Source organism: Erythrolamprus reginae, chromosome 2 (genome assembly GCF_031021105.1).
Source record: "Erythrolamprus reginae isolate rEryReg1 chromosome 2, rEryReg1.hap1, whole genome shotgun sequence".
NCBI lineage: Eukaryota > Metazoa > Chordata > Lepidosauria > Squamata > Dipsadidae > Erythrolamprus > Erythrolamprus reginae.
This window is the reverse complement of record NC_091951.1, coordinates 189,945,550-189,964,948: the sequence shown is the minus strand read 5'-3', so window position 1 is coordinate 189,964,948 and position 19,399 is coordinate 189,945,550. Positions and strand designations below refer to the sequence as shown.

The 19,399-nt window shown below is 40.9% G+C and overlaps 1 protein-coding gene across 1 annotated transcript in view; it reads right to left on the bottom strand.

The window, feature by feature from the left end:
* ESPL1 (extra spindle pole bodies like 1, separase) overlaps nucleotides 1-19,399 on the bottom strand; it is a 62,981-nt gene that overhangs the window by 23,384 nt on the left and 20,198 nt on the right. The window contains 9 exon segments of the mRNA XM_070740886.1: nucleotides 3,015-4,165; nucleotides 5,639-5,748; nucleotides 6,145-6,301; nucleotides 6,933-7,061; nucleotides 8,978-9,149; nucleotides 11,912-12,031; nucleotides 14,746-14,880; nucleotides 16,955-17,094; nucleotides 19,042-19,198. Of these exon segments, the coding sequence (XP_070596987.1) occupies nucleotides 3,015-4,165; nucleotides 5,639-5,748; nucleotides 6,145-6,301; nucleotides 6,933-7,061; nucleotides 8,978-9,149; nucleotides 11,912-12,031; nucleotides 14,746-14,880; nucleotides 16,955-17,094; nucleotides 19,042-19,198 (2,271 nt within the window).

Here is a 19,399-nt window from a genome sequence, read left to right as displayed (position 1 = left end):
AACCACTCCTCCTCATCTACCAAATATCCTGGATCACTGGAGACCTACCGGAAGACTGGAAACGAGCTGACGTAGTCCCCATCCACAAAAAAGGCAAAAAGACCGACCCAGGTAACTACAGACCAATCAGTCTGACCTCTATACCTGGAAAAATACTGGAGAAAATAATCAAAAAACAACTTACCCACTTCCTAGAAACAAACAAGATCATATCCAATAGCCAGCACGGATTCATCAGAAACAAATCATGCCAAACCAATCTCATATCATTTTTCAACACCATAACCAAGTCAGTTGACCAACGCAACTCAGTGGACCTCATATACTTGGACTTCAGTAAGGCTTTCGATAAAGTCGACCACAATCTCCTAATCCACAAACTAGAAAAAAATGGAGTAGATTACTACACATGTAGATGGATAAACAGTTGGCTGACCAACCGCACCCAACGAGTTGTCCTCAACGGCACCAAATCCACATGGAAAAAAGTAGACAGTGGAGTACCACAGGGCTCTGTCCTGGGTCCTGTACTCTTTAACATCTTCATCAACGACCTGGACAAGGGAATAAAAGGGGAACTAATAAAATTTGCAGATGACACCAAGCTGGCGGGGGTAGCCAACACCCTTGAGGACAGGCTCAGAGTACAAGAAGACCTAGACAGACTATCACAGTGGGCCCATACCAACAAAATGAGGTTCAACACCGACAAATGCAGAGTCCTCCACCTCGGCAAAAAGAACCCTAGACATACATACAGCCTGGGAGATACCCCACTCAGCAGTAGTGACTGCGAAAGAGATCTTGGAGTCTTGGTGGATAATCAACTAAACATGAGTCAGCAATGTGCAGCAGCAGCCAAAAAAGCCAACTCAATCCTAAGCTGCATCAACAGAGGAATACGCTCCAAGACCAGGGAAGTACTAATACCACTCTACTATGCCCTGGTCAGACCCCACCTGGAGTACTGCATCCAATTCTGGTCACCTCACTACAAAAAAGACATCAAAACTCTGGAGAAGGTGCAAAAAAGAGCAACCGAAATGATTAGGAGACTCGAAACCAAGACTTACGAAGAGAGATTGAGAGAACTGGGCATGGACAGCCTAGAAAAAAGAAGGTCTAGAGGGGACATGATAGCAGTTTACAGATACTTGAGGGGTTGCCACGGTGAGGAGGGGGTCTCTTTATTCCCCAGGGCACCAGAGGGCCGGACGAGGAACAATGGTTGGAAGCTGACCAAGGAGAGATTCAACCTGGAAATAAGGAAGAACTTCCTGACGGTCAGAGCGATCAACCAATGGAACTGCCTGCCAGGGGAGGTGGTGAACTCCCCAACTCTGGACACCTTCAAGAGGAGATTGGACTTCCATTTGGCTGGGGTGCTGTAGGGTTTCCTGCTCAGGCAGGGGGTTGGACTCGATGACCTAACGGTCCCTTTCAACTCTATTAATAAATAAATAAAAATAAATAAAAAATAAAAAAAATAAAAATACAGCATGAGTTTTGTATAGTGGTTAAGGTGCTGGCCTAGAAATCCGGAGATTTTGGATTCTTGGCCTCACTTAGGCATTAAAGGCAGCCGAAAGACCAGTTGTCTCTCTCTCAGCCCAACCTATTTCATTGGATTGTTGGTGTGGGGAAAATAGGAGGCAGGAATATGAGGTATGTTAAAGGCCTTGAGTTGACCAAAATAAGTATTAAAGTGTTGGGATAAAAATCAAATAATAATAACTACCAAAAAGGGACATGGGAAGACAAAGTATTACACGGTCAGTAAATTAAAAATAGAAATAGCAGGCAAAGCAGATAATAAGACCTGGCTATGGCTAAGAACTGAAGAAAAAGACAGAGGGGCTAATTCTGGCTGCACAAGACCAAGCCTTGAGAACAAATGCATAGAAAGCCAATATTGAGAAGACAGCAACAGAGTGTAGTTGCCGCTTCTGCAGAAAAGCTGAAGGAACAGTGGACCACCTAGTTAACTGCTGCAAAAAGATTGTACAGACTGACTGCAAACAACAGCACAACAAAGTAGCAACAATTATGCTTTATGATAATTGCTATAAAAGATATGCAAGAAACACCATTTGTCTGCAAACAAGAATTGATGGGACCACAAAACCGAGAAAGCAATTGAAAATGAAGAAACTAAAAGTGGTCTGGGACATGGAAATGTATTATTATTATTATTATTATTATTATTATTATTATTATTATTATTATTATTATTGTGTCAGTACAACACAACAAACGAGATCACTATGCTGGATTTTGTATTTCATCACCAGTCAGGCGCTTCCCAAGCACCTAGGACTGCGTGATGTAGCGGCGAATTATGTTTGCCGATCCCAGTAAAGCGGCCTTTTGCAATTGACAGATGGAGATTTTAAAATGTCCACTGAGATCCTTTGGCACTGCGCCCAGAGTGCCAAGTACCACTGGGACCACTTTCACTGGCTTATGCCAGAGTCGTTGCAGCTCTTCGTATTTCACTAATTTCTCTAGCCGCTTCTCCTCAATTCTGCTGTCTCCTGGGATTGCGATGTAACGCTATTATTATTATTATTATTATTATTATTATTATTATTATTATTATATTTGTATGCCGCCCCAGGCAGAGCGACTTTAGAATTCATACAGACACAGGCACCTGCTATATAATAGAAAGACCAACCACCACCCCACCACCCAAAAAAAAAGTCAGAATAGTGGGCACGGCAGTGCCTGGAGACAACCAAAGAGAAAGAACTAGGGAAGATAACCAACATCAATATCTGCCTGTCCCAGTTCCTGGGGAAGGGCTCGATAGGCTGATAAAAATGACAAATCTAGTCTAAACATCTGGCCGACTGTGCGACGAGTCGTTAACTTGTCATCCTGCCCAACCACTGGTTAAGGTCCTTGGAACTTTTGAGACCACCACTATATCAACACGTAAAACATATTTATTCATTTGCAAAGTCAACCCTCCTTTTATTGCATAGTTAGGCCACTCCTTCAAGTTACGTTACCTTAATTCGGGATTTCATTCTCCTGGTTACTTTGGGAGCCTTTGGAAATTCAGATTTCAGTTTTGGAGAGGATTCTTCAAACACCACAAATGGAGCCTTGAGGATAATGATGGACTTGGCACTTGAGAACAGGGTTTTCTTGGAGGCTGGAAGGGATTTTTGGGCGGGGGTACAGAAGGATTCGGTAGGGGGTTTAAGAACAATGGGAGGAGTGTCTGAATCAGAGTCAGCCAGGGCAAAGGGGTCATTTAGGTTGGTCGCAGGCTGAGTTTTGGTCCCCTGGATTCTCTTAGGCTTCGCCTTTGAGACAGGTCCTGGCTGCTTCTTCGTTCTACTTTTCAGAGACGTTGCATAAACTGTGTTGGAAGTCTCTTCAGTTGTTGTTCCCGGCTTCATTTCTTGATCTCCAGTAAGAGGCAATGGGGACTTCCAGGACCAAGTACTGGACAGTATATTTTCTGCGTAATTGTCTTGTCTGGAGGTGAGGACAGAAATTGCAGCCACAGCTCTGGCAAGTAGGAGTTGGGCCCTGCAGTATTCAAGTTCAAGCAGTTGAGGCCCCTTGGAGGAAAGGAAGGTCAAACCCTTCTCCAGAAACTGCCTGAGTTTCTTCCCTGGTCTATTGCTGTTCATGGTTTGCTTTGTCAGAAGCACGTAAATGTGGGCCATTAGGCCATCAAGGAGCCCAATGGTGGACTGACGTGGAGTGACAACTTTCTTCCCTTCCTGCTGAGATACACATGCCACCACCTGGGTGATGCGCTGAGCCACAGTTGTGCACCGTTGCAGAATGGTCTCAAGGAGATGCAATCCTTCCTCTCTCTTTGCAAATGTCACCTCTCCATCCACAGAGATGATCAGCCAACGGAGGCAGATGGTGGAGAGGATCACATCAGAACATAGCAAGCAGCAGCACTTGTCCGAGTGGCTCAAGAAACTGGGCTGTTTCTTCAGTTTCGGACGCAGTACGGGTGAAGTAGTTAGTGTCTTCTGCTCAGGGACTGTATCAATGAATTCAAGGCAGGCTTCTTTCAGGCAATACTGTTCTTCCTCGGTGGACTCCAAGTCCAGGCTTTCAGGCTTTTTGTCCTTAGGGCCTCCTTTCTTGGGCTTGATTCTAACCTCTCCCTTTTCTTCTTTGGTTTCAAACACTAGCAACAAAAGAGAAAGTTTCATTCAGTAAATTCTTCTCCTTGCAATGAAATTAACAAAATGAAGTCCTACCCCCTTTTCTTAAATGCTTAAACAAGTTTGTGAACTGTCACAAGACTATCTTCACTTGGCACACCCAGAAGAATGATGACACCGACATCAGCAGTGAGTTGCTCCTGGTTCGGCCCGGTTCTAAGAACCAATAGAGCTGGCAGTGGGAGGCTCCGCCTACTCACGACTTCTGTGCATGCGTGGAAGCATTGCGCAATCACGTGCACGAACTGCTAGTAAAGGGTTTTAGGACCCGCTACTGAGTGACATCCCATAAACTCTGCTGAAGATATTACCTAGCCTGGTAACGAAACATTCGGAGACCAACCCACAAGCTCGGAGAACGAACCTTTATCCTCAAGTTTGCTACTATTCTAATGTATTTCCTCCCACTAATTTTGACAGACTTGCAAAGATTCTTCTATTCTAGGGAAGACCTTTTCAGAAACAGACTCTGAGTAGAACCCATTGTCAAAGTTTCTGTCAAGAACTACTGCCATTGATGCCCAGCCCAATTCTTTGGGGCTCCAGATGTAGAATACAAAAAAACAGTTATGTAAACACACCAACTTCATCCTGAAAGAGATATAGGGGTGAGGGGAAAAACTCAATTCAACCACATTCAACTTCAAAAACAAATCATTTCACCAAGAAACTAACTTTAAGTTCTAAAGAAATTGAGTTCAGGTCTGAAGTCCGAAATACCGTGCATATGATCCTCAAAAATTGATCAATATACTTTTCCCCCCCAGAGATAACTTAAGTATTGAAATGCTAGTGGAAGCAAGATAGAAAAAAATAATCTGACGTTTTTGATCAAAAAGCTCAGTTTTGCCACAGATATTACGTTGGAAGCATCCTCTGATGTCTTGCTTCCTGATATTTACCTCTGTTGTGAAAATTACTGGAATTTAAGCACGAATCTTTCAATTTATTGTTTCATAATTTGACAATGAATCCTGTCCTGCAAATTCTGGCTTCTTTTGCACAACATAAACTGGTGGGAGATATCACCACTCATCAGGAGAGCAACATTACGTGGTCTTTTTCCCACCAACATGCGCTCTTTTTTTTAAGCTTTCACATTATTCTTGACACATAGCTTAAATAAATTGCCGCCTGACATGAAATACAATTTATCAACCTAGAACTTCAGTTGCTCCAAGTAAGACTGGTTTCTTTAATAGAGTGGTTGATCGACCCATTTCAACCAACGTACTCCTTGCAACAAAAAGCCCTCAGGGCTGCCATGAATTTTGTTGTTTTTGATGCTCTAACGTACTTAGTTTAATAGTTTTAATATAGTTTTATAGGTTGTTTTCACTTTTTATTGGGAGCTGCCCAGAATTGGTTAGAAACTGGGCAGCTATGTAAATGTTTTAGTAAAATAAAATAAAATAAACCCTGCTTAGATTTATCACCTGTGCCCGATTCGAGAAGAAAGAGGGCCTGCTCAAGATCTGAGCCACATAGATCCAGATTGTTGCGCTGGAGCTCCAGCTCGCTCTTCAGAACCAGGAAGTGAGCACACCTAAGAAGAAAAGTAAAAAGCCACATGTTACCCTCTGTAACAAGATGGTTTCCTTTGTTGTTTCCAGCTAGTCAATATTTCAATTGTTTGACTTACAACTGCCATCCCTAACAGATGCGTCCAGCTTTATTTGCACCACACACAATTCCTTTGAAATCATTTAGAGTCCTATTGTTAGCACTATTCCTGCTGCAGTATGTAATAAGAGCAACAGCAACAATAACTATATAATGTTTTATGGATCCCAATGTATTTCAAATGATTAGTTCTATGTCAAGGCAAACCGTGAACAAAGAAGTCATCTGTGTTTTAGTGAAGAGTGAAAAGTTCATTTTAATTCAAAGTCTGTAATTTTCCATTATTCTACCTCTTTTGTTTTATCTGCCTATTTCTTACCATCGAATGGATTGTACCTTCATGGAAAGTTTGAGCGTTTCCAGGCAAAAAGCTTTAGCTTCACTTACAAGCTCAATCTTGCTAAGGAGAGACACAAAACGCTCTGAACAAACAAACAAATCTGCCAGCACCTGCCATTTCTGCACCAGGTTCTCACCTGTGAAAGAAGAGAGGAATAAAGAGGAATTATGTGGAAGTGGCAAAGATGAGCATAGGCTGAGATATTAAATGGTTTGGTTGATAAAAAATGTAAAGGCTCTTTATATTTTATGTTTGGTATGTATGTGCTGTTTGGTTTTTAAATATGATAGGGTTTTATATGCTTCTTTTTTAATATTAGATTTGTTTCGCTATAATATTGTTTTTTATTATTGTTGTGAGCCACCCTGAGTCTTTGGAGAGGGGCGGCATACAAATCTAATAAATTATTATTATTAATTATTATTAAAGCATTCTGGGACATGAACAAAATTCTACTTAGCTCATAGCTGGGTCACCTAATACCCATTTTGAGATTCTATAAATTCTTTTCCAATCACTATCATAAGTTTGTTGTTCATGCCATTTTGAAGCCAAAAATGTGTTATAATTATGGTACATACTTTTACAAATAGGTTCACATACTAAATGAAACTCCATAACCACCAAACCTTTCCCCAAAGCTAGGAGGAAAAAACAAGGAAATAATTTCCTTGGATATGTGCAGTCCACACTGCATCATCTCCTACTCTGGTATTTTAGCCACAGCGAGAGTTCTCAACACACATAGAAAAACAGTAATAATTTACCATGGTCTATAAACGGATGCTCAAGAGACTCTCTTATTGATGCATCACTGGTAACGAGTGAAAAGTTCAAGAGGATGCTACGGTACAGTTTGTGTGCATCACTTAGAGCCATTTCAGCTGTCTTCCATCCTGCAGAGAAGAAGAAAAAATATTACACTCTTGAAACGCCTTGGCTTTGAGAAACTCTTTCCTCAAGAAATCCATGTAATGGGATCTCTGCGTTATTGTTATATCTGAGGAGTGTGTAACAGGTATTGCTGAGAACTATTCTTCCCAATCTGTGGCTTGAGACCATAGCTCCAGGGGGACCATGGGACCATTTAATTTCTGAAAAAGCCAAAATTAAGAACACAACTTAAATAAGATCTCACAAGACTATTCTTTCTTTTAGTAAATTATTTAATTTATATTTTATTTGGGGGAACAGTGTCTGCCTTTAGATGATAACGTAGCGGTCCGTACCACACTGTCTACAGCAGTGGTGAAATCTACTTACTTTCCTGTTCTGCCTGACTGGGCTCAGGCAATTAGTAACAGTCCAAGGAAAAGAAATCAAACACACACGTGCTTTTCTAATCAGCAAACTTGTATTAAACAAACAAAAAAGGGTTAACCAAAACAGTCCTTGTTGTCAGGAATAAACTATCATGCAAGACTTAAATCAGCCAAATACAAAGCACAGGAAAAAGCCAACAAAGACAACCTGCACGGAGCAGAAACGTTTAAGGAGTCCTTTGGATCTTGGAGTCTCGAGAGCAAACAGCTAGTCTCAGAGGTTTCACCTCCCACGTGCCTGAAAAGGCTGGGTTGAAATCCAAAGGCAGGGAACAGAAGCTTCAGAGCAGGAACCACAAAGTCACATAGATAAACAGCCAGTTTGCCTTTTGCCTCTGTTCCCTTTTATACCTTTAGCCCTCATTAAAGGAACCACAGCCAGCCCTCAGTATAAGAACCACACCCAACCCAGGTGCTACTCTGATCACTGATAATAGTCCTTTAATTGAGCCCTCCTTTGCATGGCTGTCCGGCTACGCATGTCTATGAGCTGGTCTGCAGCGGAATCCAAGGAAGATAGACTGTCTGAGTGACTGCCTGCCAAATCCCCTGGGCTGTCTGCTGGGTCCTGTGTGCTGTCTGCCAACTCCTCTGAATAAGTGGCCTCATCCTCATGGCTGTCTGCCACGTCTTCCTGGCTGTCAGCCAGGCTTTCGCACTCACTTTGTGCCGCATCTCTCCCATCTGTGGGAGCAACGGCTGGCCCAAGCCCAAACACAACACTTTCCCTACTGGTTTGGAATCACACATTTTGCATGCACTGTTGCACATGCTTTTTCACCCTCTGTGCAAGAGTAGAAATGCAGAGGGTTAAAAAAAGAAAATGAAGTCTGGGCGGGTGGATTGAGCCTTGCACTTCCGCCGTTACCGGTTCTCCGAACCACATATTTCACCACTGGTCTACAGGCACATATGAATGCAATCTACAATATTTTCCAAGACTGCATATTTAAGAAATAAGGTGGTTTTCACAGTGGTAAATCCACCACTACATGGTTTTCCAACCCTCCGAGGATCAAAAAAGGCATATAATGAAACAGAGAAGCGTATCAGAAGCATGGCACCTTTTTTTTGAGGGAGGATTTTAAAGGAAAGAATGAAATTATTTGCAAACATCATTTTTAACATTTTATGCAAGAGCATGGGAACTGAAAGCTTCCAGGAGGCAGACCTATTTCTTACTCTTTAACCACCCGTCTTCCTCTGCAAGATGGAACTCTCCAAATGGCCACAAATGCTACCAATGCAATTTCTCTAAAAACGTAGAGCAGTTATTTTTAATTCTGCTTCTTTTTTTTTTGCTCCCTATGCTTTTAAGGTTTGAAAAGTTAGTTTCTGGACCAGTAAAGGATCTTAAAAACCATAGGGTAAAATTTTCTCCTTGAACGGATTGTGCTGCCATTTTATAGTGTGCTTCCGGTTCTCTACCTATTGAAAGAAGCATATTGCACATGGGGAAAAAAGGGGAGAGCAGAGATTTTTACACTCACCTTGAACGGAGAGCTTCTGCCTCATTCTCAGTGGGAGGATGGACGAAGGCAGGATAAGATAAGCAGCAGTTAACTGGAGAACACTAGCTCGTAGCAGATACCAGACCTTAGAGGATCTTTGCAAAGCTGGATTTTGAAGAATTTCTACCAACAGATTGAGGCCGTCTTCAATCTGTTCATAAATAGAAAACAGGAAGAAACATCAATGGCTACGAAGACTGGTTCTCCATTCCGGAAACCAGCCAGCTTTTTTCATATTTTCAGTCATTCATGTTTTCAGATTGTTTTCAGATGGTTTGCCAAGAGAAATTTCTTCAGCATCACAAACTGAAAAATGTATCCAATATTTGCTAGTAGACTGAATAAATTAAGAAAGGTGACTGAGTCAATTTCTTGCTTTCTACAGTAGTTTACTTCCCAGAAAGTTGGTCACTTGAGGCCTTTGGCTCATGGTGTCAAAGAGATTGATTCTTTAATTTTCTAAGCCACGTGGCTCCCTGCTACACCAGTTCTATCATCCACCTAATCATAGTTCTTGTTCAGGAGGAAGGCCTTATATATCATTGCTGGTTTTAAAATGATTTTAATCATCTTTTCACAAACGTATGCCAACAATCTTTCTAAAAGATAAAATGTTAAAAATAGAGTAACACGACCATGAAATGCTAACAATATTTACTAACAATTACCACTAAATTTACCAATATAGGCTACAATGATTACTGTACAATCCTCAAGAAAAACTTTTTTTAAAAAACGATTTAACTTCCATCTGGTACTGCACAAAAATTCCAACTATCACTCAACATGGGCCAAGCCACTGGAAAGTAGTTCAGTAGCATCTGTACGGACAGGGTGCACCATTTGTGGTAGAGTTATTCTATCTATGGAAGTTGCCACTGCTATTCATTGTATACATACTCAATTGGGATGGAGATGCTTCAGAGGCCTTTCCTGTTACAAAGGGCATCAAGCAAGGGACTTTGTTCAGCATAATGTTTTTAGCCATGCTGTCAGATGCCTTCCAGAACAGTTCCTTGGGAGTTAGCCTGAGATATAGGACTGATGGGAAACTGTTCAACCTGCTAATACTCCAGGCTATTACCAAGATAAAGGACACTGTGCTACATGATCACCTCTTTGCTGACAACTATGCCCTGAATGCTAAATCAGAGCAGGAAATGCCAGCCAGTATGGATAAATTTGCGGCACCATGCAACAACTTTGGCTTCCTTATCAATATAAAGAAAACCAAAGTAATGCATCAGCCAGCTCCGAAAGCCAAATACCAAGAGCCCACCATCCTAGTGAAGGGACAAACGCTGCAGTGGACCAATTTACATACCTTGGCAGCACCCTCTCCTGTGTAGTGACAATTGACATTGAGGTCAACTGCAGAATGGCCAAGGCAAGCTCTGCATTTGGCAGATTATCAACCAAGATGTGGGATCGTTGTGGAATAAGCCTTGCTACAAAGCTCAAAGTCTAAATAATAAATAAATAAATAAATAAATAAATAAATAAATAAATAAATAAATAAATAAATAAATAAATAAATAAATAAATAAATAAAGTCTACCGAGCAGTAGTAGACTACCCTGATGTATGCCAGTGAGACTTGGACTATATTCAGGAGACAATTAAACCACTTCCACATGACCTGCGTCCGTAGAATCTGAGGATCCGGTGGCAGGATAAGGTGCCAGACACAGAAGTCCTCTCCAGAGCAGGCCTGCCATCAATTCACACCCTGCTGATAAAAGCCCAGAAACGCTAGGCAGGCCATAGTGCAAGGATGCCAGACCATTGCATCCCTAAACAACTCCTCCATGGTGAGCTGTCTAAAGGAAAGCGATCACACAGGGGACAAAGGAAGAGATACAAAGACACATTGAAAGCCTCCTTCAAGTCCTTCAATATCGACACCACCTCCTGGGAAAGACTGGCGGAAGGTCAATCAACATGGCGAATGCTGATCCACCAAGGCTGCCAGACATCTCAGGACAGAAGAACAATCATAGCAGAAGAGAAGCAAGCACTCTGCAAAGCCACAGCTGCAAATGCTACAACAATGGTGCCCACACATCTGCCCAACATGTGGCAGAACTATTCGTGCCCGTATAGGCCTTACCAGCTATGTGCGGACACATCGGAACAAGAAGGATTATTATTATTATTATTATTATTATTATTATTATTATTATTGTTGTTGTTGCTGTTGTTATAATATTATTATTATTGTTGTTGTTGTTATTATTGTTGTTGTTGTTATTATTGTTATTATTATTATTATTAATTAGATTTGTATGCCGCCCCTCTCCGTAGACTCGGAGCGGCTCACAGCAATGATAAAAACAATATACAATGACAAATCTAATAGTTAGAATCTAAAATAACAATAATACATTTTAAAAGTCTGAAAAACAAGAAACCCCAATATATATAAAAACATACATATAGTCATATCATACACAAAAAAAACCCTACATAGGCAGGGGGAGATGTTTCAGTTCCCCCACGCTTGACGACAGAGGTGGGTTTTAAAGAGGACAGAAGAACAATCATAGCAGAAGAGAAGCAAGCACTCTGCAAAGCCAGAGCTGCAAATGCTACAACAATGGTGCCCACACATCTGCCCAACATGTGGCAGAACTATTCTTTGATAGCAGAAGCAAATAGTAACTTTTACAGCAGCCTTCCTTTGTGACTCTACAGAAACATGATATCCATGTTGCTTTCTAGCATGTCATAATAGATATAACTAAAATCAGTACCTATCCTGACTAGCAGCTGAAGTTAGCCAATCTAGAGGACTAGATCTAACATAGATGAACACCAAGGTACCTTTAACAACAGATTATGATGTTTTAGCACACCATCTTATTAATCCCTCAATTCAGCAATGCCTATAAAAAGGCATTCTACCACAAATACCTTGCCGTTTGCTAAATGCAGCTTGCTATGGAGCATAGCCGATGTTTGATTCATCAACAAGTAGGAGCTGTTATTTTCATCCACATTTTTCAGGCATAGTTCAGCTTCCTTTAAAAGAGTCTAAAAGAAAAGGAGGAAAAAGGACATTTTCAGAACAGGTAGCCTACTAGTATTTAATAAGAGAATGTAGCTAACATTTGACCACTGGCAATTCATCTCAACAGCTTAAAGCAGGAGTCTACAACCTTGTCAATTTTAAGACTTGTGGACGTCAATTCCCAGAGTTTCTCAACCAGCTTTGGGAGTTGAAGTCCACAAGTTTTAAAGTTGCCAAGGTTGGAGACCCCTGGCCTAAAGACTCTCAAGTTGTGAAAAATACTTTAAGAGAGAGACTGTTCCTCCATATACTTTCCCCTTTAGAATGTAAGGTAGACCTTTCTTCTTGGGAAGCTTATATAATAGAAACAAAGGTGATGTTGCAACTGGAGACCCCACTTCCCCCAAAGCTTCAACTGGTTCACAATGCAGCGGCACAAGCAGTAATGGGCATGTATGCTTTGTAAGCTTCACTAGTTGTCAGTTTGCTTCCAGGTGTGATTCAGACTGCTACCTGTATGGCATAGAACCTTGTTTCTTAAGACCACCTGCTTTCCATAGCATTTGCCCAGGGAATCCCTCAAAGGATTGTGTGCTCTGGGTTCCTTTAATTAATCGTCATCTCCTCTCAGGGCCAGGAACTGCACTTTCTCTGTAATAGCACTCCTGCCCTCTGGGATGAGGTTTCCCGTGAAATCCGGATGGTCCCCACTCTGCTTTTGTGTAGAAGAGCAATCAAGACCTAACTTTCCACCAAGCCTTTGGCAAAGAAGAATGAAACCTTTCGCTTCATGTCACTTGCTATCTTTTATCTTTTACATTTCATTGATTATACTTTAATTTCTGTTTTGATTGTTGTGAACCGCTCAGTCGTTGGGAGACATATGGCAATCTACCACTTTTGTGGCTTGTCTTAACTTACTGTAAACAAACAAAATGCTGCATTTATATGTAGTCTACTTTCCCTTTCTTATCCCTCCCTTCATGAAAAACAGGAAATATTCCTTTATGGCATCAGAATCTTGATTTTTGCTACACTATTATTGTTGTTGTTACACTTTCAATGCTATTACTTTTACTGAAAAGTAAAAATAAAAACAGTAAACCAGAATGTGATAATAATCAGGAGAAATCATTAAATTCTATGTTTCCTATACAGGAGGTCATTTTATCAAACCATGGGTTTTGGGTGCATAAACCTCAAGGTCCAGTTCCTGAAATCTCCTATTGTAGAATTGTAGTGGTACAGAACAGAACAGAATTGTTCTGGGGCTCCTAGTACAACCCCCAGTTCAGGTGGAAAACCATATATCATTTCAGATTGGTTGTCCAATCTCTTCTTAGACCCTTCCAGTGTTGGTGCATTTACAACTTCTGAATGCAAGCCATTGCCCCTGATCAATTTTTCTGTCAGAAAATGTTTCCTTAGTTCTAGGTTGCTTCTCTCCTTGATTAGTTTCCTTCCATTGCTTCTTGTCCTGCTCTCAGATGCTTTGGAGGATAGTTTGACTCCCTCTTCTTTGTGGCAACCCCTGAGATATTGGAACATTGCTATCATGTCCCCCCCAGTCCTCCTTTTCATTGAACTCCATTTCATCAATTCCATCAATCGTTCTTTATATGGTTTAACCCATACGCACGGGCAGACCTAAATGGACTAACAGCGTAACAATGGGCTACAAACAAAGATATGGGTTTCTTGACCTAAGGATTCTAGTTCTACTCTTGATTTAATTTCTCCATTAATGTTTATTATATCTTTATATCTTATTATATTGGTTTTTTTATGGAAGTTGGGATATACATATGCTTCTAAAGGTACGTACCATAATGGGATTCCTTTATACAGCTGATTTCTAATTTTTTTCCAAGTACAGTAATACCTCATGATACGAACTTAATTGGTGCAAGGAGGAGGTTCGTAAGACGAAAAGTTCGTAAGACGAAACATTGTTTCCCATAGGAAACAATGTAAAGTCAATTAATCCGTGCAACCAAACCCCCCCCCCCCCGCAAAAAAAATGGCTTTCCGGCTGTTTTCAAAGGTGACAGCGGGCCTGGGGGGCTTCCCAGCACCCCCCCGAACCCGGGTTCGGGGTTCGGGGGGGTTCTGGCAAGCCCCCCAGGCCGGCTGCGACCTTTTAAAACACCCGCGCCGCTTCGCAGCTGTCTCCTGAAGCCGAACGGCAAAGCCGAACTTCCGCGTTCGGCTTCAGGAGACAGCCGCGAAGCGGCGCGGGTGTTTTAAAAGGTCGCAGCCGGCCTGGGGGGCTTGCCAGGAACCTCCCGAACCCCGAACCCGGGGTTCAGCCAAATTTTGCCTCTTCTTACGAACTTTGTTCGAGTTACGAACCGGCGTTCGGGAGGCTTCTGGGAAGCCCCGCCGCCCGGCTGTTACCTTTTAAAACAGCCGCGCGGCTTCCCAGCTGTCTCCGAACGCAGGTTCGTAACTCGAAAAAAGTTCGTAAGAAGAGGCAAAATTTTGCTGAACCCCGGGTTCGTATCACGAGTTGTTCGTAAGACGAGGGGTTCGTATCTTGAGGTACCACTGTATATATCAAGGATTTCCTAATAAGGTGGTTAGTGAAATATTTGTGGGTTATAATGTATTCATTGTATACTTGTAAATAAATTTTTTAATAAATAAATAAATAAATAAATAAAATTTAAAAAAAGATATGGGCTTCTGATGCTCAGTCTGCTAGGATATTTCTGTTATGACCACATTTCATACTCACCTCAGCATGACTGGGACACTCTAGCTGGAGCAGGAGCGTAACTATTTGGCACAAGGCACTGGTTTTCCCAACAAAATCTTTAAGTGCATCAGAAAGAGCTGTTATGAGGAAGAAGCTCTCTATAGCCTCTAAGGGCTGCAAAACAAAAACAGAACAGGACAAAACGTTTAATATGTAGCTTTGACGGGGAAGGTAAAACAGCAAATGTAGAGGATAGTAATATAATATGTGGAATATACATGACCAGCTATAGCATTCTGGAAAAATCTGATGGCCCAAACCTGTTCCTGTAGGACTGAGGTGCTGTAGTAAAAGTTGCCCTTGTTTAAACAGAACACTAAACTAAACTAAACTAAACTAAAGCAAAGTAAAGCAAAGCAAAGCAAGCCAAGCCAAACCAAACCAAAATGCAATTTGGAAATTATTACTAATCTTGACTAACCTATGCTGCTAAGTAAGCAACAGGTGTACGTGCACATCACTCACACAAACCGCTGCTGCCGCTCATGCAGAACCATCCTTCCCCGCCCCCACTCCCACCGGTCCACAAAGCCGGAAATGTTGGGGGAGCTCTGTTTTAGATCACCTCAATCCAATATAGCATAGCATAGCATTTAGACTTATATACTACTTCACAGTGCTTTGCAGCCCTCTCTAAGCGGTTTACAGAGAGTCAGCCTATTGCCCCCAACAATCTGGGTCCTCATTTTACCCACCTTGGAAGGATAGAAGGCTGAGTCAACCTTGAGCCGGGTGAGATTTGATCTGCCAAACTGCTGGCAGCCAGTGATCAGAAGTAGCCTGCAGTACTGTACTCAAACCACTGCACCACCTCGGCTCATGGTGTCATTTTTAGTTATTATAACTATCCAAAATAATTAATTCTGCTTGGAAATTTTCTACTGGTATCAATGCATGTTATTACTATAAACAGTAACAAGCTGAAGGCCACTTTTTCTCCTATAATCTGATTGGGAAGAGTTTTAATATTTGAAGTAAGAACAGCAGAAAAGATAGAAACATAGAAACATAGAAGTCTGACGGCAGAAAAAGACCTCATGGTCCATCTAGTCTGCCCTTATACTATTTTCTGTATTTTATCTTAGGATGGATATATGTTTATCCCAGGCATGTTTAAATTCAGTTACTGTGGATTTATCTACCACGTCTGCTGATAGTTTGTTCCAAGGATCTACTACTCTTTCAGTAAAATAATATTTTCTCATGTTGCTTTTGATCTTTCCCCCAACTAACTTCAGATTGTGTCCCCTTGTTCTTGTGTTCACTTTCCTATTAAAAACACTTCCCTCCTGAACCTTATTTAACCCTTTAATATATTTAAATATTTCGATCATGTCCCCCCTTTTCCTTCTGTCCTCCAGACTATACAGATTGAGTTCATTAAGTCTTTTTTGATACGTTTTATGCTTAAGACCTTCCACCATTCTTGTAGCCCGTCTTTGGACCCGTTCAATTTTGTCAATATCTTTTTGTAGGTGAGGTCTCCAGAACTGAACACAGTATTCCAAATGTGGTCTCACCAGCATTCTATATAGCAGGATCATAATCTCCCTCTTCCTGCTTGTTATACCTCTAGCTATGCAGCCAAGCATCCTACTTGCTTTCCCTACCGCCTGACTGCAACAGGTGTACGTTGCACCACATTTGTAACATGCATAAACATTGTCATCTCTCATCTTCTCTAATTCCTGAGGGCCAAGACTTTATCTAAGTGCAGGTAGTCCTAGATTTATAACAGTTCACTTAGTGACCGTTTGAACCTACAATGGCACTGAAAAGTGACTTGTGACCGTTTTACGCATTTATGACCATTGTGGCATCTCCATGGTCACAAGATAAAAATTCAGATACTTGGCAAATGGTTCATATTTATGGCGCTTGCAGTGTCCTGGGGCCAATAGGAACAATTTCTCTGACCTTCTGACAAGTAAAATCAATGGGAAAGCCAGATTCATTGTGTTTGTAATTTAAGAACTTCAGTCATTCACTTAACAAATATGCTGAGAGGTGTAAAATGAGGCAAATCTCACTTAGCAAATTTCTCACTTAGCACCATAAATTTTGGGCTTAATTGTGATCGTAAGTTGAGAACTACCTGTATCCAACCCAATCATATTTTTTCTTATTTTTCACCCCAAAAACGAAGTCTTATACTCCAATGTGTCTTATAGTCCAGAACATACAGTACCTTTCCCATCATTCTGTATAAAGCTGCCATGATATGCAAGGATGCTGCTGTCTGCTCGATATTCCGCACAACTGGGACCCTGCTTTTTGATAGGAGCTGTTTCCATAAGGCAAGGGCATCGTCCAAACACCTCGATTGCACTAGAAAGAAAGCAAAGGGTTAGGCAAAGACAGATAACAAATGTAATAGGAATATTTCAGCTCAGTTCTGCCTTCAGCATAGGTCCAGCCTATCATTAAAAGTATCTTATTACTAAGACATATGCCATCTGACTAGAAGAGAACTTGTTTTGAAAGACACCGAGCCATGTCTGATATCTATTACAATTCTATCACCAAATTTTCATACAGTAATCCAAGGAAAGGAAAGCTTGGAACAAATTACAAGACTATATTTGCTTGTTTATATAGAAGTAACTTCCAATCTTCATCACAACAAATGTATACAATTTAATAACTCTTCATCCTTTATAAAGTTAAACAGGTATCTTTTGATTCAATATTTTATCCCGTTATATCTCAAACGATCCATCTGTTAAACTACTGAAGTTTGCAGATGATACAACAGTGATCGGACTCATTCAAGACAATGATGAATCCGCATACAGATGGGAAGTTGAACAACTATCCTTGTGGTATGACCAGAACAATCTAGAACGGAACACACTCAAAACCGTAGAAATGGTGGTAGACTTTAAGAGAAACCCTTCCACCTCTCACAATACTAGACAACACAGTATCAACAGTAGAGACCTTCAAATTTCTAGGTTCTATCATATCTCAAGACCTAAAATGGTCACCTAACATCAAAAACATCATCAAAAAAGCACAACAAAGAATGTTCTTTCTGCACCAGCTCAGGAAGCTCAAACTGCCCAAGTAGCTGCTGATACAGTTCTACAGAGGAATCATTGAGTCTGTCATCTGCACCTCTATAACTGTCTGGTTTGGTGCTACAACCCAACAGGATCGACATAGACTTCAGAGGATAATCAGAACTGCAGAAAAAACAATTGCTGCCAACCTGCCTTCTATTGAGGACCTGTATACTGCACGAGTCAAAAAGAGGGCGGGGAAAATATTTACTGACCCCTCACATCCTGGACACAAATTGTTTCAACTCCTACCCTCAAAACGTCGCTACAGAGCACTGCACACCAAGACAACTAGACACAAGAACAGTTTTTTTCCGAACGCCATCACTCTACTAAACAAATAATTCCCTCAACACTGTCAGACTTTCTACTAAATCTGCACTTCTATTCTACTAGTTTTTCTCATCATTTCTTTCACCCATTTCCTCCCATGTTGACTGTATGACTGTAACTTGTTGCTTATATCCTAAGATTTTTATTAATATTGCTTCTTCATTGCTTATTTGACCCCTATGACAATAATTAAGTGTTGTACCATATGATTCTTGACAAATGTATATTTTATTTTATGTACGCTGAGAGCATATGCACCAAGACAAATTCCTTGTGTGTCCAATCACACTTGGCCAATAAAAATTCTATTCTATTCTATTCTATTCTATTCTGTATAAGCAAATCCATAAAGTATCAAACTTTTCATTCCTAGTATCAGCAAGAAGTCCCTAAAGGGTTGCCTGATTACTACAAAATGTCTTATTTTAGCTTTGAACAAATACATTAGTAAGGGGACGGTTTCATGTGCTTGCCCGCAACTTGTGTGGCCTGGCTCCCAATAGGCCATGGACTGGGACCGGGCCGTGAACCAGGAGTTGGGGACCCATGCTTTATGACATTGTTTTTAAACTAAATTGGAAAATTATATTTGGTAAGGTAGTCCAAGGAGAGGAAAATTGAATGTTGAAGCATTAAAAAGAATGTCTTAGCAATAAAAGAATATCCTCATTTCTACCAGCATATTTTAACAACTTCTAAACATGTCTCCTGTCCCTGCATAATACCACTAATAAGACCCTTGTCTGCTACTTATTTCCAGCAAGGTACAGATTTACAAAAACTTTACCAGTCTTATTATTTATTACTCTTTTTGTTTAATCAAATGACTCTTTGAATTGAACAGTTCCCCTTCATCCAATAGCAATATAAATTTCCTCACCAGAATCTGCACATAGATTAAATGAAATGCCAAGGTACAGGAACTTGTCATCGTGGGATTTTTCCTCATAAGTAAGATCATTGGTTTCAAAGTTCTGGAGAAGTTCTGTGTCTTTTTGGCCCTGAGTATTTCTGGTTCTCTGCTCTTGCTTGATACTCTGTTTGAGAGAGGAAAATTAATATTAAACCCATCAAGTTTTGTAAATAGCGTACTTGGTACGTAAGCCAGAGAAGTATGTAAGTCATAAGGTGTTCTTGCTGTCACATGCCTCTGTGTCCCCATATGCCATAACTTTGGATAAGAGAACCTCAAAGCTACCAGAGAGAGATTTCTCTGAGCCCGTCCTGCAAGATGCATT